Consider the following 23,081-nt stretch of genomic DNA (forward strand, 5'->3'; position numbering starts at 1 on the left):
CTTGCACCGTCCGCTCGTCGTAGCCCTCCAGGAAACGAAGCTACGCCCATGCGATCAAATTGCCTTGGCACACTACACCTCTGTGTGTTTTGACCTACCCCCTGTGGTAGGTATTCCGGCTCATGGAGGGGTTCTGTTGCTGGTCCAGGATGATATTTACTACGATCCCATCACGTTGCACACCGGCCTGCAGGCAGTTGCCATCCGCATTACTCTCCCCACTTTTACATTTTCCATTTGTACCGTTTACACTCCGCCGTCATCTGCCGTTACCAGGGCAGACATGATGCAACTTATTGCTCAGCTACCTGCACCATTTTTGTTAACTGGAGACTTCAATGGCCACCATCCCCTTTGGGGCTCTCCAGCATCCTGCCCGAGGGGCTCCCTGTTGGCAGACCTTTTCAACCAGCTCAATCTTGTCTGCCTCAATACTGGCGCCCCTACTTTTCTTTCGGACACATCTCACACCTATTCCCATTTAGACCTTTCTATATGTACTCCTCAACTTGCACGCCGGTTTGAGTGGTATGCACTTTCTGATACATATTCGAGCGACCACTTCCCATGTGTTATCCATCTCCTGCAGCATACCCCCTCTCCGTGCTCCTCTAGTTGGACCATCTCCAAGGCAGACTGGGGGCTCTTCTCTTCCAGGGCGACCTTTCAGGATCAAACCTTCACAAGCTGCGATCGTCAGGTCGCACACCTCACGGAAGTCATTCTCGCTGCTGCTGAATATTCCATCCCTCACCCTACTTCTTCTCCACGTCGCGTACCGGTCCCCTGGTGGACTGCAGCATGTCGAGACGTGCTCGTCGACGTGCTTTACGCACCTTTAAACGCCACCCTACAGTGGCGAATTGTATCAATTATAAACGATTACGTGCTCAGTGTTGTCGTATTATTAAAGAAAGCAAGAAAGCCAGCTGGGCTGCTTTCACAAGCACCTTCAACAGTTTTACTCCTTCTGTTGTCTGGGGTAGCCTGCGCCGGCTATCTGGCACTAAGGTCCACTCACCAGTTTCTGTCTTAACGGTCGCGAATGACGTCCTTGTGGCCCCTGAGGATGTTTCCAATGCCTTCGGCCGCTTTTTCGCCGAGGTTTCGAGCTCCGCTCATTACCACCCTGCCTTCCTCCCCCGAAAACAGGCAGAGGAGGCTAGGCCACCTAACTTACGCTCCTCGAATCGTGAAAGTTATAATGCCCCATTCACCATGCGGGAACTCGAAAACGCACTTGGCCGATCACGGTCCTCCGCTCCAGGGCCTGATTCTATTCATATTCAGATGCTGAACAACCTTTCTCCTGCGGGTAAAGGTTTTCTTCTTCGTACGTACAATCGCATCTGGATTGAGGGACATGTTCCCGCATGCTGGCGCGAGTCTATTGTTGTCCCGATTCCTAAGTCGGGGAAGGACAAGCACTTGCCTTCCAGTTATCGACCCATCTCGCTTACCAGCTGTGTCTGTAAAGTGATGGAGCGAATGGTTAACTCTAGATTGGTTTGGCTGCTCGAGTCTCGACGCCTACTTACCAATGTACAATGTGGATTTCGTAGGCGCCGCTCTGCTGTTGACCATCTGGTTACCTTGTCGACCTTCATTATGAATAACTTCATGCGGAAGCGCCCGACCGCGGCTGTGTTCTTTGATTTGGAGAAGGCTTCCAACACCTGTTGGAGGGCGGGCATTCTCCGCACCATGCATACATGGGGCCTTCGCGGTCACCTCCCTCTTTTTATTTGTTCTTTTTTAATGGATCGACAGTTCAGGGTACGTGTGGGTTCTGTCCTGTCAGACACCTTTCGCCAGGAGAATGGGGTGCCACAGGGCTCAGTTTTGAGCGCCGCTCTCTTCGCCATCGCGATCAATCCAATAATAAATTGCCTCCCAGCTGATGTATCAGGCTCCCTTTTCGTGGACGATTTTACCATCTATTGCAGTGCGCAGTGTACACGTGTCCTGGAGCGCTGTCTTCAGCGTTCTCTTGACAGTCTTCACTTCTGGAGTGTCGCCAATGGCTTCCGTTTTTCTGCCAAGAAGACTGTCTGTATTAACTTCTGGCGCTACAAAGAGTTTCTCCCACCGTCCTTAAGACTCGGTCCCGTTGCTCTCCCAATCGTGGAGACAACAAAATTTTTAGGTCTTACATTTGACAGGAAACTTAGCTGGTCTCGACATGTCATATTTGGCTGCCCGTTGTACCCGTTCTTTAAATGTCCTCCGTGTTCTCAGTGGTATGTAGTGGGGAGCGGATCGAACCGTCCTGCTTCGTCTATATCGGTCGATCATCCGCTCCAAGCTGGATTATGGGAGCTTCGTATACTCCTCTGCACGGCCATCCATTTTACGCCACCTCAACTCCATACAACATCGGGGTTTACGACTTGCGATTGGAGCGTTTTATACTAGTCCCATAGAGTGTCTTCATGCTGACGCTGGCGAATTGCCACTCACCTACCGGCACGATATACTGCTTTGTCGGTATGCCTGTCGGCTACTGTCAATGCCCGAACACCCATCTTATCGTTCCTTTTTTGACAACTCTCTCGACCGTCAATACGGGTTGTATGTCTCTGCCCTGCTACCCCCTGGAGTTCGCTTTCGTCGCCTCCTTCAACACCTTAATTTTTCACTCCCTGCAATCTTTCGAGTGGGCGAGAGCCACACGCCACCTTGGTTCCAGGCTCAGGTCCGCGTTCACCTTGACCTCAGCTTGCTCCCAAAAGAGGTTACCCCCGGTTCAGTCTACCACTCCCGTTTTGTTGAACTTTGTTCGAAGTTCATCAATATGACCTTTATTTATACAGATGGCTCCAAGACCAATGATGGGGTCGGGTGTTCTTTTATTGTCGGGGCACAAAGTTTCAAATACCGGCTCCATGGCCATTGTTCGGTCTTCACAGCTGAGATATTTGCCCTCTACCAGGCTGTTCTTTACATCTGCCGCCACCGACATTCTGCTTATGTCATCTGCTCCGATTCCCTGAGCGCCATCCAGAGCCTGTGATCCGTATCCGGTTCACCCTTTCGTGCACCGGATCCAATGCTCTCTTCAGCAGCTGGTGGACGTTGGTTCTCCGGTTAGCTTTATGTGGGTCCCTGGCCATGTCGGTATCCCTGGGAACGAAGCTGCAGAAGCCGCGGCCAAGGCTGCGGTTCTCCAGCCTCGGACAGCCTCTTGTCGTGTCCCTTCCTCAGACTGTAACAGGGTCATTTGCCGGCGGATTTTATCGCTGTGGCATGCCGATTGGGCTGCACTTACAGACAACAAGCTTTGGGCCTTGAAACCTCTTCCCGCGGCTTGGACGTCCTCCTCCCGCCCTTCTTGGCGGGAGGAGGTCGTTTTGGCCCGGTTACGCATTGGACACTGCCGGTTCAGCCATCGCCATCTGCTGACGGATGCGCCGGCACCGTTCTGCCCATGTGGGCAATTGCTGACGGTCCGCCACATTTTAATGTCCTGTCCAGATTTTAACACACTGCGTCTAGATCTTAACCTGCCATGTACTTTAGATGCGCTTTTAGCGGATGACCCACGAGCAGCTGCTCGTGTTCTTCATTTTATCAATTTGACGAACCTCTCTAAGGACATTTGATGATGCTGTTTTTTAATCCTATGCCTGTCAGTCTGTCTTTTATCGTGTTTTCCCTTTTAGTTGTTGTTTTAAACTTGTGCCTCGCGGTGCATTCTTAACGTAGTCAGGGCGCTAATGACCATTGAAGTTGTGCGCCCTAAAACCACAAAAAAAAAAAAAAAAAAAAAAAAAAAAGTGTTGTCCATCGGAGTTTGAAGAATCACTTCCATGGATTCTTGACTGACATGTGGCCATGCATTGTCGTGCAACAGCAAAACATCCTGCTTTTGCCAATCTGGTTGACCAAGACTCAGTAGAGCTTGAAGTTTCTTCAGTGTCATCACATATGCATCAGAATTTGACGGTTCCACTTGGCATGATGCCCACAAGCAAGAGTCCTTCGGAATCGAAAAACACCGTAGCCATAACTTTTCCAGCAAAAGGTGTGGTTTTGAATTTTTTTGTTGGGTGAATTTGCATGATGCCACTTCATTGATTGCCTCTTCATCGCTGGTGAAAAATGATGGAGCCATGTTTCATCACCTGTCATAATTCTTCCAAGAAATTCATCTCCACCATTCTCGTACTGTTCCAAAAGTTTGCTGCATACATCCTGGGAACCCACCTGACACTAACCCTTTTTAACGCTGACACTTTGAGTATTCTGCAAACACTTTCTTCCCCTATCCCAACGTAGCGTGACAATTCGTTCACTGTGATGTGTCTGTCAGCAGTCACCAATTCGTTAACTCTCCGCACATTGTCTGGAGTGTGTGCAGTATGAGGCCTGCTACTGCGAGGACAATCATCAATATTGCCATGCCCGCTTTAATCACTTAACCTGCTTGCCCACTGAGTAACTGTACTGCGATAAACAGCAGCATCTCCATACACCTTTTCAACCTCTTGTGGATGTATCCCAATGTCTCATAGACAGCACAGGAATTCTAGGACAGCACGTTGCTTTTGACAAACGTCAAGTGTAGCAGCCATCTTGAAGACATCCTAGGACGGTGCCACTCACGGGAACAGGCTGAACTAAGTTTGAAAAGAAGTGGGAAAAATGTATCTACACACTGGAAAACTTTCACACACGCAGAACGAAAACTGTATTCTTAAAAAAATAGTGATTTCTTTTGGAGTGACCCTCATACTAAGAGGTGTGGTGAATTCTCATCCACAGATTCGTACAGCAGATTTTTATTCCTAAGATACTGCACATTTCGATGAATTATCCTAAATGGTACTGATATCTTAAGACACTGTGAATTGGTATTCTGAATCAGTTGAATTATCGCCCGAGTCTTTAACACTGCACTGTAATGACAATTTACTGTCTCCAAAGTCAGTTCCTTTGGAATGTGACCAGGATTCTCTCCAATCCAAGGGGTTTAGTTCAGCAAAATCGTGTTGCTTGAAATTGAGCCTAAAAAACTTGTTGATTATAATCTAAAATGACGGGGTCCATGATTTTATGCAGCTCTTTACAGAGTTAAATTATCTGGTTCACTAACTTGAGCTTTCCATTTCTGTTCAAGTCTGTGCCAGGTATGTTCATGTTTCAGTTCATGTCTAGCAAGTGCACATGATTTGGTTTTTTACATAGTTTCTACAGTTCTAAATTATAGCACCTTACTTCTGTAGTAACACAAGACCACTGGAGGAGAGTCGTACTGGTAGGTTTGTAAGTTAACATTTGTGTTGTATAGTTTTGGCAATAACATCCTATAAACTGAGTGCTTACTTGCCCTTGTTTTTGTGAACACCATTGGTGCCACCAATGATTAAAACGTAGTCATCTTATTTTCAGATTGTTCCTGATAAATTCTTGGCTACAGCATGTAATGTAGCTCCTGGTTTAACTTAAGCAAATACAGAATACTCATTGTGTACAGCTTCATGGAGGGGAGCTGAAAGGCTTTTTCCGTGGCTGTCGGCATACAGTAAATTTTTTTTGTGCTTCAAGGTGTCAGAATTTCCCTGTTACGACCTTTATTGGAGGATTCATTATATTTACTTTAGCTTACACTATTCGTTGTTTCGCTGCATGAATCTGGTGCTGAAAACTTATTTGATGTAACTGGTGCACTGCTTCTAGTGCTTTGTTTTGGTTTTCTATTTTCTTGATAGTTTAGTGTTCTGTTTTTGGGCTTTACTGCAGTCCACATAAATTTATTTGTAGTCTTGACATATTCTGAGTTCGATATTACATTTTTCATCATAAATAACACCTCTTTTGGTTTGCAAATCACGCTTAACAATATCAATATGACTGTTTTTGTGACTACTTTTCACCACTGTTCCACTGTTTTCACTACACCATTTTTTTTCACTTAGTTTTTGTTTTCTTGTTTTAGGAAGGCTGTTCCTTTCTTGAGGGTTTAAATATCCCTTCATCATGCATTTTTTACATGCCGATTTTTGTTCAAGTCATAGTAATGTTTTACTTTCCCTTTTCTTAGGAAAAAAAGCAAATTGTTGAACTGACAGAAACTGATGGTATAGATATTCTTGGTAACATCGTAGATGCAAGCATACTGTCTATCAACCCCAATCTGTACGGTGATCTACACAACCTTGGCCATGTTATGATGGGATTCTGCCATGATCCTGATGCCAGACATCTCGTAAGTGCAAATTCTGCTTCTTAAAAACCTTGTATTGTAAATTCTTCTGCATGCAAAGTAAATTGTACTGTATGTATAAAAACATATTTTGTGGCATAGACTTGAATGCATATTGATCAGAAAAAACTGGCTAAAATATCTTACAAAATATAAGCTTTGCAATGCCATGCATACAAGATTATAAATTGGAAGCTAATGCACACACTTAATAATATTGTCAGTGTCAAACAAGAAAAAAATTTCACCAGTAGGGGATAAACTGAATCAAATTAGGGAGATTTTCTTTAGAAATTTAATTTCCATTAAAGATAATTCCTGTAGGGTGTATAATTTTATTCACTTCTCACTAATAATTCTTCCATGACAGGAAACATTTGGGGTCATTGCTGATCCAGCAACAACAATGAGGGATCCTATATTCTACAGGTGGCATGCTTTTATAGATGGCATCTTCCAGGAGCACAAGAAGGTTCTTCCTAGGTACACTGTCCAGCAGGTATGGTATAATTTGATTGCCTGAAATACATACTGTTTTTACAGGTTTTGACCAATGTAAATCATCAGTTCAAATAATAGTGATCTAATAATGTTCTGACTCCAATTGTTTTTCTCATTTTTTTTAAAAAAAATTTGAACAGTAAGACAAACAGAGACCCTGAATTGTTGACTTAACAAGCAATGCTAATGCACAAAATACACAGGATTACCAAATAGAGATTTATGGAGTATAACATTTACAACAAAGATGATTTTTTAAGGAGGGTATTTTAAAAATGGATGCAGGTCAAAATCTGCCATATTGGTTTAAAAGAACAAATACATCTACCTAATGAAGAATCTCATAGTCAGAAAAAAACTTATATTAACTATAGTTTGGTGTTGCAGGCACAAGAACTTCACAAGGTGCACAGTTAAATTTTAATGCTCCAACTGCAGTTCTGCTCAAGAAACGTTAATTCCATAAAGTAATAGCTAATAGAAAAAATTATCCTCTACCTATTCGAGAGTCCAAAAATGTCCAAGAATGAACAGGGTGCTCTTATGTCAATCAGGAACTGGTTAAACATTACTGTCACTGTGTAATAGGTAAAATACCAAATGCATTTGCAATTGAAATATCTGAAGGTTAAAATCAGACAGATACGTTCAGGAAAGATGTTGTGTATTGGGTTGGTGCAAGAGTTCGTAGCATTTGTTCATAAACTTAATAAAAACAGATACACATATGACTTCAGTCATCAGTAATAGTGTCTCCTTTACTGTTCACAATGGTCTACCAATGCTGAGAACTTTTATTCCATGACTGTATAAATTTAGTGTTATTGTGGTGAAACATTGGAGCCATGTTTGGAGCACATTTCCATCTGGAAAGGAATTTCCTTGGACTTTGTTTAAATAGAACAAAATGGTGAAAATGTGAGGGCACAAGATCAGGTGAATAAGGGGGCTGTGGAATGACTTCGCATGCAGTCACCTGTACAATGTCATGTCAGTGTAGCAGAATGTTGGTGGGAGTTACTGTGGAGTAGCATCACTTCATGCAATCCTCCTGATCACTATTTTTGGATAGCATTTGGAAGGAACACAGATTGTTAACAAATGTGGGCAGTAGTAGTTAAATTTCAGGAAAGCAATTCGTAGTAAAAGACACTATAGCTGTTCCACCAGATGCATAACATTATCTTTCATGGGTGCACACAGGTCTATGTACAGGAAGTTGCTGTTCTGTTTGGGCTCAATCATTTCTTCCCTTGTTTCGTGTTAGCATAAAGACACAATTTCTCATTGTTAGTAATAAAAGGCAGGAATGGTTGCTGCTGCAGCTGCTGTCAATGAGCTGACTGAGGAGGAGCAAGCAGAGATGCACATGTCCATCCACTGAGTTTTTGTTTTCATTGGTACACATACACCAGATTCTTTATACCTTCCCCATTGCATGCAAATGTCACTGATAGTAAAATGGCCAGTTACTCACATTGGCCAGTTCTGGACTTAACTGACATGTCATGACATTGTATTAATGAATCTGAAAGATTTCATTAAACCCCAAAGGTCTTCCCTAATAGTCACAAATGTCAACATGCACATCCTTAAAATCGGAACAATTTTTCTTGCTGGGCTATCAAATGGTGTGATTGCCATATGTTGCGCAAATGTTCCTGGTTGCCTCTGTTGCTGTCACCCCTTCGCTGCACTCGGAACTCTTGACTTGAATAAGCCATGAAGACAAAAAGGTAAAAACTGGCTGCTGTCATCCTCAGTCCACAGGCATCACTAGATGCAGATATGGATGAGGTCAGCACATGGCTCTCACAGCCATAAGTCAATCTGAGACTGGAATTGATACTTCTCAGTCAAGTAGCTACTCAGTGTGCCTCACAAGGGCTGAGTGCATCCTGCTTCCTAACGGTGCTCGGCAGACTGGATGGTCACCCGTCCAGCTAGAATAGTGCTTAACTACAGTGATCTCAAGGAACTGGTGTTCCTGCTGCAGCAAGGCTGTTGGCCTATTGCACTCAAACAGAACAAGAGCTCCCCCCCCAGGGGACCCACAACTCTTTTGTGGATACGTGCGTAGCGAGCACGGGACCCCGAGCTAATGTGGCCTTCCTTCCTTTCCGGGCTGCATACCTTCCCTTTCCGCATCCTTCCCTATCCCCTATCTTTGCCCCCCCCCTCACCTCTGGCTCTTTCCTTCCCCTTCTCCCCCTCTGGGAGTATGGTTTGTGCCTACGTCCGGAGACGGACGCTTGTAAATGTACCGCATTCTTCGCCTTCCTTGCTTGTATGTCTTCATCTTCCTTTGTCCTTCTCTTTTCCTTACCTCTTCTCTTTACCCTTTTCTCCACTGCGGCGTTTGAGACCTCTCTTCTTTCCTTTCCTTTTCCTTTCCCTTTCTCTTTCTTCCTCCCTGTGCGTGTCTGAAGGCCGACCCACGCACTTCCATGCGTAGCCAGTGACGGGGTAACGCGTAATTCCCCGCCCCGGGTAGACAGATAGGACACGTACGTACCCCCTGGTAATGGCCAGGCCCAGGGAGGGGTGATTACCCGAGCTGATACCCTCCGAAAGTGCCGATTGGTCCCTCCGTCTGTTTGTCGGGAGGTGTGACCTGAGGTGTGAACAATCACCTAAGGCGGGAGTGCCCTCAGAGAGGGCCCCCACAAGGGAGGAGCGTGCCATCGGAGACGCCGGTAATCATGGGGGATTCTTCCGCAATGGTTTCCTCACCTTCCACTATGTCTGCTCACAAGCGTAAGTTCACTGAGTCTCAGCCACAGACAGTTCTTCCATTGTTGCCACAGTTCCTTGTTGTTTCTCGGTCTGACGAAGGTCACGACTTCTCCACGGTCAACCCTTTCATTATTCAGAAAGGTGTCGACGCAATTGCAGGTCCTGTAAAGTCTTGTTCCAGATTACGGAATGGCACACTGTTGTTCGAAACAGTCAGTGCCCTCAAGGCACAAAAATTGCTGCATACCTCACTACTACACACCTTCCCTGTCCGGGTGGAACCACACTTTAAATTCCTCGCGTGGAGTAGTTTATACACGCTCCCTCGATGGATTGTCTGACGAAGAAATTCAGCACTACCTGTCTGACCAGGGCGTAACGGCTGTTCATAGTTATGAAAAGGGTTGACACGAACATCATTCCAACCCGCACTGTCTTCTTGACATTTGACAAAGTTCAACTCCCATCGAAAATCAAAGCAGGCTATGAGATAATTTCCGTTCGCGTTGCTATCAGTGTCAGCGGTTCAATCACACCAGCAACTCCTGTTCCAATCCGGCCAAATGTGTTACTTGTGGCAAGGATGCCCATGAGGGTGCTTGTCCACCTCCATCCCCTCGATGCATCAACTGTATGGGTGACCACGCTGCTTCCCCTCGAGATTGCCCCGTTTTTAAGGACGAAAAGCTCATCCAGGAAATTAGAGTGAAGGACAAGGTGTCGACCTTTGCTGCTCGAAAATTATTCGCCGGTCGACAGCCCACCGTGCCTCAGAAAGGAAAATACAGCACTGTCCTTGCTTCTCCTCGGCCAACAAATGAGGCGGCCACGCAGACTTGCGACCTCATCTTCAGTGCTGCGGTCGTCAGATCGGCCAGCGCAAAGATCGCCTGTTCAACCTCACCACTTTCGCCTGCCCACTCTCTGGGTCACCCTTAATCGAGTTCTCCTAAATCTCGAGCCCAAAAGTCAGACACCAAGACTTCGAAAAAAGAGCATACTCGCGAAGAGTTTGTACGTACGGCAACCTCCCAACCATCGGTTCCTCCTTCCTCTAAACATTATACTTCCAAGAAGGCTACAAAGAAACCCAGTTCCTCTCCTTCTCCGCTAAGGCGTGTCCCATCTACAGCACCACCTGGCGGAAATCGCCCTCGGCCGTCTTCTGTGTCGCCGAGGGGCATTGCTGGCGGCCAATCAACCGGCCGATCGCTGGTGGCAGGAGCTGCTCCTGACCAACCTATGGATCAGGATCTGCCTTCAGCTGAATGCCATTCCATGCTGTCGGTCGCAAGCTCAGAGCAGTCGTTGAGTTGACGGCGACCTTGGTCACATTCCTCCATTTTCTGTTCACCCTATGTCCATTATCCACTGGAATATCCGCAGTATTCGAGCCAATCGGGATGAATTGTCGATCCTCTTACGATCCTACTCGCCGGTCATCATCTGTCTTCAGGAAACAAAGCTGCGTCCCCATGACCGCTTTGTTCTCCCTCATTTTCAGTCCGTCCAATATGATCTCCCCTCTGTTGAAGGCACTCCACCACATGGAGGACTCATGATTGTTCTCCATGATACTCTCCATTATTACCCAATCCATTTAAACACTTCCTTCCAAGCTGTCGCCGTCAGTCTTTCCCTTTCCAGATACACGTTCTCTCTATGTACTGTATACATTCCATCGTCCACACCAATGGCACGAGCTGATCTCCTTCATCTTCTTGGTCAGCTTCCACCCCCTATTTGCTGGTTGGGGACTTCAATGCCCACCACCCGCTTTGGGGATCTCCACATCCTTGTCCACGTGGCTCCCTATTGCTAGACGTCTTCCACCAAGCGGATCTCGTTTGCCTCAACACTGGGGTCCCCACATTTTTGTCTGCCTCCACAACAAATTTATCTCATTTGGATCTTGCGGTCGGTACTGTTCCGCTAGCTCGGCGCTTCGAATGGTTCGCCCTTGATGATACACACTCGAGTGACCACTTTCCATGTGTCCTTAGACTGCAGCCTCAACTGCCATATATGCGCCCGCGATGCTGGAAGTTTGCCCAAGCCAATTGGACACTTTTTTCGTCGCTAGCGACATACGATGACCGTCGCATTCCCAGCGTCGACGATGAGGTCACACATATTACCGACGTTATTCTTACAGCTGCGGAACGTTCAATACCACGCACCTCCGAATTGCCCCGGCGCCCCCCAGTTCCTTGGTGGAACGGGGCATGCCATGACGCAATATGTGAGCGGCGACGTGCTCTTTGCATTTTCCGTCACCATCCTACTTTGGCGAACTGTATCCGCTATAAGCAGCTCCGTGCGCGATGCCGTCGTGTCATCCGCGATAGCAAGAAGGCAAGCTGGAAATTCTTTTAGCTCATTTAACACCTTCACTCCCTCCTCGGAAGTTTGGAGTCGGCTTCGACGGTTCTCAGGCGCGCCTAGTTTCTCCCCGGTCTCTGGGCTCACTGTCGCGTATGATACCTTAGTGGACCCCGCCGCAATTTCTAACTCATTGGGTCAGCACTTGGCTGAGATTTCGAGCTCTTCAAATTACCTGCCAGCGTTTCTCCCGAAGAAACGTGCAGCGGAAGTGCGACCTCTTGCTTTCTCCTCTCAAAATCACGAAAGCTACAATACTGTTTTCTCCATGCGGGAACTCCAACATGCCCTCCCTTCTCGCTCCTCCGCCCCAGGACCGGATGGTATCCTTGTACAAATGTTGCTGCATTTATCAACCCATAGTCTGCGTTACCTCCTTCGCCTTTATAATCGAATTTGGACCGACAGTACTTTTCCCAGACTATGGCGGGAAGCTATCGTCGTTCCTGTTCCGAAACCTGGAAAGGACAGACATCTCCCTTCTAGCTATCGCCCCATTTCTCTCACGAGTAGTGTCTGCAAGGTTTTGGAGCGTATGGTGAACTAACGTTCAACGTGGTGGCTGGAATCCCGCAGTCTTTTTAACACCTGCCCAATGCGGATTCCGAAAGCATCGTTCTGCAGTTGACCATCTTGTTGCTCTCTCCACTTACATCATGAATAATTTTCTCCGGAAACGCCAAACAGTAATATTTTTTGATCTGGAGAGAGCATTCGATACCTGTTGGAGGACAGGCATCATCCACACACTGTTCTCTTGGGGCTTTCGAGGCCAGCTGCCCCTTTTTCTTTGCGAATTTATGGCAGAGTGCACATTTAGGGTGCGGGTGAACACTACTCTCTCCCGTACTTTCTCCCAAGAAAACGGGGTACCTCAGGGCTCCGTGCTGAGTGTTGTATTGTTTGCCATCGCCATAAATCCAATTATGGATTCTCCCCTTCCTGATGTCTCGGGCTCCCTCTTTGTGGATGATTTGGTGATCTACTACAGCTCTCAACGGACAAGCCTTCTTGAACGACGTCTTCAAGGATGTCTCGATCGCCTCCACTCTTGGAGCATCGAAACCGGCTTCTGTTTTTCTCCCAGTAAGAACGTTTGTGTTAATTTTTGGCGACGAAAGGAGTTCCTTCCACCCTCCTTACATCTAGGACCTGTCAACCTTCCGTTTTCAGACGTCGCTAAATTCTTGGGTTTTATGTTTGACAGAAAACTGTGCTGGTCCTCCCACGTTTCCTATCTTTCGGCTCGCTGTCTGCGATCCCTCAACACTCTCCGTGTCCTGAATGGTACCTCCTGGGGAGCGGACCGAGTGGTCCTTCTCCGCCTCTATCGTGCCTTAGTGTGCTCGAAATTGGACTATGGAAGCATAGTCTACTCCTCTGCTCGGCCGTCTATTCTTCGGCGTCTCGATTCTATCCACCACCGTGGATTACGTTTAGTGTCTGGAGCTTTTTACACCAGCCCTGTGGAAAGCCTTTATGCTGAGACTGCTGAGCCTCCACTGTCCAATCGGCTAGCAGTCCTGAGTCGTTATGCTAGCCATCTGCCTTCCATGCCTGCTAATCCAGCCCATGACATTTTTTTCGACGCCTGCTTTGATGTAGGGTATGCAGGCCGCCCCTCCTCCCTACTACCACCGGGAGTCCGCTTCCGTCAACTGCTCCATTCTCTTTCCTTCCGCTTTCCTACAACCTTCTTGACAACTTGGGGGTACAGCACCGCCTTGGCTCTGTCCCCGGATCTGCCTGCTCCGCGACCTTTGATTTCCCAAGGATGGTACCCCTTCACTTGTTTATCGTCGGGCATTTGCTGCTCTATGTGCACAAATGACGGACGCCACATTTATTTACACCGACAGCTCGAAAACATCGTTAGGTGTAGGGAGTGCCTATATTGTTGCCGACACCCCAAATCACTTTCGGCTTCCCGACCAGTGTTCGGTTTATACTGCGGAGCTTTACGCTGTTCTCCAGGCTGTCCACTACATCCGCCGCCATCAGCGGATACAGTACGTTATCTGCTCAGATTCTCTCAGCTCTCTCCTCAGTCTCCAAGCTCTTAATCCTGTGCACCCTCTGGTCCACCGGATTCAGGACTGTCTGCACTTGCTCCACCTGGGGGGCATCTCGGGGGCGTTCCTCTGGCTCCTGGGACACGTTGGTATCTGTGGAAATGAGGCGGCCAATATAGCGGCCAAGGCTGCAGTCTCTCTTCCTCGGCCAGCTGTTCAGTCGATTCCGTTCACTGATCTATGAAGAGTTTTATGTCGCAGAGTTGTTCGTTTATGGCATGCGCATTGGTCGACACTTCCCCATAATAAATTGCGGGACATGAAAGCTCTTCCTTGTGCTTGGACCTCTTCCTCCGGAACGCGTCGTCGGGAGGAGATAATTTTAACTAGACTTCGGATAGGGCACTGTCTCTTTAGCCATCGACATCTTTTAAGCGGCGATCCTCCCCCCCTCTGTCCCCACTGCTCTCAGCTGTGGACAGTAAGACATCTTTTAATTGAGTGCCCCTATTTTAATCCGTTACGCTCCCGTCTACAGCTATCGCCTGATATATCGTCGATTTTAGCAGATGACACGCGCTGAGCCGATCGCGTTCTCGAATTTATTAGCGCCAGTGAAATGACGTCAGTCATTTGAAGCTTTTTTTGGGGACAACCAAACCCTTTCTGTAGTGGATTTTTAAGCCTTCCTTCTGCTTTTAGTTTCTCAAATTTTATGACTTTCATTCCCATTGCTGCTGGTTTCCATTTCCGGTTTTTTATTGTTTCCTAAGTCACGGACCGGGCGCTAATGACCATAGCAGTTTTGCGCCCTAAAACCAAACCAAAAAAAAACAAGAGCTCAAAATTGCTCAATTTCTCCACTTCATGCTCCACTTTCTAGCATCCACAGCTCTTAACTATCTCCATATGACAAAATAAAAATATGTAAACCCAAATAGAAACGGTGAGCTACAAATTGAAAATGGCCGTTTACAAATAAGCCCATAGCAACCAGAACATAAACAAATGCTATCAACTTACGCACCTACCTAATTCAACCAAAAATTCACTTCATCAAAACACTTAGAAAATAAATTCATATAGAATAAAACTACTTTGGGGAATGCCAGAAACTGGTTTAGTTTCACTTGAAGCCTGATCATCAATAACACTATGTTAACATTCGTATTTATTTATTTAGTTAGCACAAATAACTTAGTGGTTTCAGTGATGATAAATTGAGGTGCCAAACAGAAGCTGAGAAACATATACATGAAAACAAAGAATCTGGGATGTCTACTGCTATAGGTAGCAAACATACAAAAGAAAAAACCCAACAATACAGAAGTTTAGATCTGTCTCTAATTCCAAAGAAATGACGATTTTTCACCAAAATGTGGGAGGACTTGGTAATAAAGTAAATGACATTACTGTTCTGTTAGAGGAACCACAAGGAATAAAAGATACTGATGTATTATGTTTTAGTGAACATGATGTGAAAGATATTGAAAGGTTACAGCTAAGTGGTTACTGTCAGGCAGCGCATTACTCTAGAACCATCATGGAAAAATGTGGAGTGGTAATTTATGTAAAAAACATCTTACAATGCATTAGATTTAAAGAGCCATTGTATAGAGCAACAAATTGAAGTATGTGGTGTTGAGATTACTGTAAATGACTTCACGGCTGTAGTGTTAGCACTGTATAGATCTCCCTCAGGGAATTTGAATGTATTTCTTAAGCACTTAGATTCTTTATTATCCATACTGTACTCGAAGTCCAAGAACTTGATAATTACTGGTGACTTTAATGTTGATTTCCTAAACGAGGGCAATAGTAAAGCTGATTTAGTACATTTACTGGAGTCTTACAATCTGATGGCAATAGTAGATTTCCCAACTAGGATTACTGTTGACAGTAAAAGTCTGATAGATAATATATTTATAGATAAGTCTAAATGCAATGAGATCACTGTACATCCAATCCTTGGCCTTTCTGATCATGGTGGTCAATTGCTTAGGCTCAATTATATCAGTGTGTGCAACAGTTCCGAGCATTCTTGGAAATCTTTTAGGATAATAAATGAACAGGGCCTTAAAAAATTCAATGATAGCCTAAAAGAGAGAGACTGGAGCCGAGTTTATAGGGAAACAGATGTAAACAAAAAGTACAATTCATTTTTAAATGAATTCATGTCTGTATTTGAGTCCATCTTTCCCAAAAAAGTTGTTAGAAATATCCATATAGGCAATGCCAAGAAGTCTTGGATCACTACAGGGATAATAAAATCTTGTAGAACAAAGAGGATGTTATACAGTTCTCTCAGGACTTGTAATGATCCAAAGAAACGACAACACTACAAACTTTACTGTAGCATTCTCAAGAAGGTTATAAATAAATCTAAAAGTATGTGCATAAAATCAGAAATTGAAAGCTCAGAAAATAAAATTAAAACTATATGGAATGTAATAAAGAGGGAAACTGGCAGGACAACAGGAAACATGTCTCAGGTAGAGATTAATACAGGGGACAGTATCATAAAGAAACCTGAGTTGGTTGCAGAAATATTTAATAACCACTTTTTGAGACCAGCAGAGAAGACAGGCTGTAATGGTTCTATGGAAGAATCATTGTCCCTCCTACAGAAAGCTATTAGCAACAGAATCCCACAGTTATCCTTACTTCTAGTTACTGTAAGCGAAGTCATAAGAGTAATTAGATCATTAAAAAATAACAATTCTGCTGGTGTGGACAATATTTCTAGTAAAATACTGAAACACTGTTATAAATTTGTTAGTCCTGTCTTATGCAACATACACAATGCATCCCTACATGATGGGATTGTCCCTGACAGACTTAAGTTGGCTGTAGTGATTCCTCTGTTTAAAAAAGGGGATAAAAGCATTGTTACAAACTATCGCCCAATATCCCTATTAACTACCTTCTCGAAAATTCTAGAAAAACTCGTGCACAGGAGGATTGTAGACCATCTCAACTTCCACAGTATCTTAAGCAAAAATCAGTTTGGTTTTCGTGCCGGTCTTTGTACTGAACAGGCAATATTCTCTTTCAGCAACCAAGTTTTGGAAGCCATTAACAAAAAAGTCTCCAGTGGGTATTTTTTGTGATCTTACAAAAGCCTTTGACTGTGTAAACCACCAAATTCTTTGGAAAAAGGCAGAATACTATGGTTTAGGTGGTACTGTTGGCTTGTGGCTACAATCATATCCACAGGATCGGAAGCAGACTGTAATGCTAAATGGCTCTCCTGGAGAACCTGCCTCGTCTGAATGGGGCACGATAACGTGTGGTGTGCCTCAAGGCTCCGTTTTGGGCCCACTGCTTTTCCTCATCTTTATTAATGATCTTCCTCTTTGTTCAGAGACAAACAGCAAATTTACCCTGTTTGCCGATTATACCACAATTCTAATTGACGATTTGATTGATCATGATCTTGAAAAAACTACAAATACTGTTATTAATGACATCTTAAATTGGTCCTCCTCAAATGGTCTCTTGCTCAATGCGGATAAAACTAATTATATGAGGTTCCATACACCACAAAGTAATCCCGATGAAATCAACATAAAATGTAGAGATCAATCAATACAGAAAGTTGAAAACACAAAATTTCTGGGTGCTTAAATAGACAGTAAATGTAATTGGTCAGTTCACATTCTTCATCTATGTAAAAAACATAGCTCGGCAACATTTGCATTACGGGTAATTTCTTCAGTGGCTGAAGTTGACACTATTAAGGTTGCCTACTTTGGCTACTTCCACTCATTGATGTCATATGCTATCATATTCTGGGGGAACCAACCACTTGCAAAAAAAGTTTTCACCATAAAAAAAAGCAATCAGAATAATGTGTGGGGTCCATCAAAGACACTCTTGCAGGCACTTGTTTCGGAAGATAGGTATCCTAACAACTGCCTCACAGTATATTTTTTCCTTGCTGACCTTTGTGTGCAAAAATTATTCCAACACCAGGAACAAAAACAATCTACATTTAGAAATGAAAAGTCTCACTCTGGTACAAAAAGGAGTTTACTACTCCAGCATTAATCTGTTCAATGCTCTACCACTACATATCAAATGTGTTCATACAGAACTGCCAAAATTTAAACAAGTTCTCAAAGGTTACCTGACAGAGAAATCTTATTATACTGTGGATGAATACCTGAAAGATAATGTATACCATCACTAAACTTATTGTCTAGAAGTAGTTCAATTGATTTTATTGTGCATTTGGGCATTAGTGCACTTTTTGTAACAACAGATTGGCTGTACATGTATTTACTCTTGTAGGCCTAATATCTGATTTAACTTTGTGCTCTTATCTTTAACCTTTATTTAAAACTCCTTTTTCTGTCAAATGGTAGTTATCTAGCTGACATTGTATCTGTTACTGTATTTATAGTATGTCTTACATAAACTATGTACAATTTGCCATTGAATTGCCCTTGTATTTATTGTAAGTTTAAATTGAAACCTGTACAATTTGACACGTTCCATATCCTTGTGATTGACTCACTAACTGGATCTACAGAACAAGAAATAAATAAATAAATAAATAAATAAATAGTAAGAGATAAAGTGGGGCTTAATGTCTTTCTAGACCTGTCATTTATTACCACCTCTTCAAGTCTTTCATTCTTCCACTTTTATCCGTCTGCAGAGGCTTCATTCTTTTATGGAACAAGTACTACTCTAGTCTAATCTATGGTGTATTGTTCAGTTACTGTGTGTGTGTGTGTGTGTGTGTGTGTGTGTGTGTGTGTGTGTGTGTAACATTTTGTCTGAAGGTATAGAGAGTAAGTGTTGCAGTGAAACTATTAAATTATTTTATTGAATTATTTTTTCAGCTAAGCTTTGATTATGTTCATGTTACTGGTGTTGAAGTCGTATCAGAGAAAGCTCCAAAGAATGAATTTGTCACATACTGGCAGCAAAATGATATAGATCTTTCACGGGGACTTGACTTTGCACCACGAGGTCCAGTGTTCGTTCGTTTCACACATTTGCAGCATGCACCATTTGTCACTAAGATACAAGTACGTATCAATCATCTACTAAATTTTACAATTTGCTATTCAATGAAAACAGACTAACATAATTGATACTTGTAGGTTGAAAATAAAGGACCTCAAAGACCAGGAACTGTGAGAATTTTCATGGCACCAAAGTACGATGAAAGAGGTCTTCCAATGTTGTTAAGAGACCAGAGATCCCTCTTCATTGAAATTGACAAGTTCTCTGTGCAGTGTAAGTATTTACTCTTATAAGCAGCATGTATAATGTATATTAAGGCTTTTTCAAAGTCTCATCATTATGACAAAAATGCTGGATGAAAATACTTAAAGATCATCTCCATAAAAGATATCATCATGAGGCAATTCCCTTGTCACAAAATTCCTCCAAAACAAATTTTGGTAGTTATGCCCAGTGGGTTGTAACTCAAAGCCCAGTATGTGAGCAAAAACTGGATTGGTTACATCAGTAAATACTTTACTTAGTTGCACTTGAGTGTTGCATTGAAAATACATGATGCAATAGTTTTGTGGAATGAATGAAGAAAAATACAAAAATAGACCTTTTGTCTGTACACAGCTATTACAGCTGTAATGTACCAGCTCTGTTATTGTTTTCTGTTTTTTTTGTTATTGTAGTTGTAGAGATATGAAATTATTGTAGCAGTTTGCTTAGTCAGCCATAATTCGGAATTTTTTGACATTAAATGGAGCCTGAAGCTTGAGTAACAGATACTTCACTTGAAGTGTGATTTGCGGCATAAACAAAAATTAATTGCGGAGATGCAATCCACAGAATATTAACAGAAAAGCTTTAGAACAATGCGCACGACTGACCAGACACATTCAGAGGGTACGTACATTCTTGTACGAGTGGTTGCGATCTGATGAAAGATCTATCTTAAATTTTTTTCTGTAAAATAATTATGTTGTAACACACTCGGAGACTGCGAACGTACAATCAGGGTAGAGGCACGTACTTTCTATCATTCCCCGTGGCCTGGGTAAAAAAATTGCAATTATTTAAATTTAAGAATATTTCTTTTCCAATCAGACTCCTATTTTTATACCAAAAGGAAGATTGCAGATTCTGAATGTCTTGGCAAAAACGCACCGAAATTAATCTTGGCGGCCACCAAAGGAAAGTAGTGAGAACAATTGTGTACCTCTATTGTTGAGCAGCAGCACCGTCGTAAAGATGGTCGCCTCCGTCTAAAATTCGCCTTCTCGAATTAACAGAATAATTTGTACTCCATTGGTATGGGATTTAGGCTTGATCTTGACAGAAATTATAAAACACATTTTTCATCATTTGACACCTTCATTTCACACAAACAGACCTGAAAATATACAGTGCGTCTTTATGCCAGCACATCAGAACAAGAAGGTAGTTAATACTAGAAGTATAAAAGCATCTCGAAATTAGTCCTTTGTCTCTCAATGATAAAGTTTACCAGAGTAGTCCTCTGGTATGACAGTCAAACAAATTTTCTTCTTGTATCTTTGAGATTAAATTACATCATTTTTTAGTTCCTTTTCATGGCTTATAAATCAAAACTGCAAAGAGTACGTTTCAACTATACTAGTAAAATCATACAACTGGTTTCCATAGTTAAAATCTTAAAACTTCATTTTTTTATCTTATTCTTTCTTAACCCTGCTACATTCTTCAGGTATTAAGTTAATGTAGTGTTAAAAGATGAAGGTACACTTCCAAGTGACAGCAGCTTGAATTTTAGTGTGAATGTGAAAAATTATTTTATTGTGGAAGGATAAGCTGTGTATCAAACATCGATTCTTGAAGGTTCCATAAAGATATGCTGTGAAACACCTTAACAAAAATTATTCTGCTAGTTCAGCAATTTAACAGGTGTTAAACAATATCAAAGGAAATAACCCATAATTTGTTACATTTATGGACTGTTAAGATATTTTACTTCAAATCCCATCTACTAAAAGAAGCCAGTATTACATTCACCACCATGTAATAATAATGAAATTTATAATGTATTGTCTACTTCCAGTGTATAATACTCCATTGCATCTTATCTATAAATCCAATTGTAAATGTTTTCTCACTTAAATTCAGTGGTAAATTCCCTTTTCCAGTAAAGAGTGGTAGCAACATCATACAGCGCCGTTCAGATGAATCATCAGTAACAATACCATTTGAGAGAACATTCCGCAATTTGACTGGAGTAGGAGAGTCTCAACAGGTGGCAGAATATACCTATTGTGGCTGTGGATGGCCACAACACATGTTGATACCAAAGGGGCGCCAAGGTGGCCTACCTGCTGAGTTCTTTGTCATGGTATCAGATGGTAGTATAGACAAGGTGAGTTTTCTTCTGCCAGCTGTTTGAATTGCCCATTTCCAGCAAAAATTGCTATAAAAGATTTCTCTTAAATTATGTATGAGGTGGAAAATTCATTGAAAATTGTTTGTCAAACAATAGCAGTGCTTAAAGGTTAGTAATTCCCCATGATTATTTGATGGACATCCTATCTGAAAGACGAAACCATGTGGTGCCTACATCTCAGATCTGCTGGCCACTGAATGGGGTTCCAGTTTGTCATTTAATATGGAAAAAGTATTCACATCATATTTACTGTGGTTCGTAATTAAAGTGACAATTACTTCAGATTCTTTTAAGGATGTTCTCATGAGCATTTAAAGTGCTCATAACGAAGTGCCTGCTTAAGTTTTTCAACCAATGTGTCTATGAAGTACCGTAAAATTTCCTATCGTGGTTGATAATTTTCATAATGCATGTACTGGATCACTTAGAGGTTACTAAAATTATAAACAGTATCACCTGCGTAAAATGTGTTCATACATTGCAGACTTGGTATATTAGTTTAATTACAGATAATACTTGCACACAATTTTTCAGCCAGATCACCCAAATAGTCTGCTGTAGCATTAAGGGCTCTACAAAGTGTTTCATATGGTTTTGTACAAAATGTCATGGTTTTCAGCTGCTACATAGTTCTGTGGATATAATGAGGCACTACTTACATTAACACACACCTTGAATATACTTACCACTACCTTACATGTGGAACATACAGTTCAAATTGTGTAACTTCTTCCAGGTTGAACAACCCCCTCCAGAACAAAATTGTCGTGCAGCTCATAGTTACTGTGGATTGCACAAGCGTCTCTACCCAGATCGCCGCAGCATGGGCTACCCCTTTGACCGCGTGCCAAGAGACGGTGTAAATACTCTACGCGAGTTCATGACACCAAACATGGGCTTAATTGATGTGAAAATAAGGCATTATGAAACCACTGTAGGCCCAGGGCCTGGAAATGTTCCTGTGCTGCCTCCTAATCTGAGCAAACTATGATTTTTATTATTTATTATTAGTATTTTATATTCATGACTTACTGCAGATGCCTTATATACTCCTACAAAAATTTTGGATAAAAACTTTTGCATGTATAATTTTAATAAACAAAATTTCAACATTGCTATTTGTTATTTTTATAAAGTTAGTAATAATGAAAACTCTTCCAACAAAATTAAGGCTTTTTTTTGCAGAAAAAGTGGCACAAATTATTTACCAGAAAGTAAATTCTAACCTAAGCAACAGGAAATAAAGTTAAGTATAAGGTACAACACACATAGTGGCACTGCAAGCATGACAACAGTGGAGAACTTTTGACCTTAAATGAACTAAAGTTTGGTGCTTACTTTTTGCAAAAGATAGTAGCAAATATCTATTACTGAATTTTCAGGTTATGTCTTGATGCACAACAAATTAAATTAGTAATAGTAAGGGATGAAAACTGCTAACAAGCATCTAGAGAAAAGTTTCCATATTATCATGAATTTGATAAAGCATCTAGAAAGGTAGTGCTACCCTTGCCCAATAGGTATGCAAATTGACATACTTAATCTAAAAGATACACTGAAATGCGACTATAAGTTTAGCTGTCATAGTTCATATGTGGATTTAAACAATAGAAATCCCTGTAGATAGGTTACATCAGTTCACAGTTCACACGAACATCATAGATCATTTACAAAAAGGCATGACACAACATGACCCGGTTTGGGAAATTGGAAACAACCTGTTTTCCATTGAATGAAGCAATACCAGGATGAAATACTTAAATTGGCTGCAAGATTGATGAACAACTAAGTTCATTCAACTCACACAGTATGAGCAACTGATAAATCTGCATTTTCTGAAATGAACACAACTTGCACACACATTTGATAC

At 42.7% G+C, this 23,081-nt stretch overlaps 1 protein-coding gene across 2 annotated transcripts in view; it reads left to right on the top strand.

Annotated features, from left to right (window-relative positions):
• The window catches only part of LOC124545163 (phenoloxidase 2-like), a 71,961-nt gene extending 49,705 nt beyond the window's left edge, over window positions 1-22,256 (top strand). For both annotated transcript variants that reach the window (XM_047123997.1, XM_047123996.1), the window contains exons 7-12: window positions 6,044-6,208; window positions 6,576-6,704; window positions 18,687-18,875; window positions 18,951-19,086; window positions 20,961-21,187; window positions 21,948-22,256. In XM_047123997.1, the coding sequence (XP_046979953.1) occupies window positions 6,044-6,208; window positions 6,576-6,704; window positions 18,687-18,875; window positions 18,951-19,086; window positions 20,961-21,187; window positions 21,948-22,202 (1,101 nt within the window). In that variant the 3' untranslated portion in view covers window positions 22,203-22,256. The remainder of the gene's footprint in view (window positions 1-6,043; window positions 6,209-6,575; window positions 6,705-18,686; window positions 18,876-18,950; window positions 19,087-20,960; window positions 21,188-21,947) is intronic.
• The last annotated feature ends 825 nt before the right edge of the window (window positions 22,257-23,081 follow it).

This window comes from Schistocerca americana, chromosome 8 (assembly GCF_021461395.2).
Source record: "Schistocerca americana isolate TAMUIC-IGC-003095 chromosome 8, iqSchAmer2.1, whole genome shotgun sequence".
NCBI classification, from domain to species: domain Eukaryota; kingdom Metazoa; phylum Arthropoda; class Insecta; order Orthoptera; family Acrididae; genus Schistocerca; species Schistocerca americana.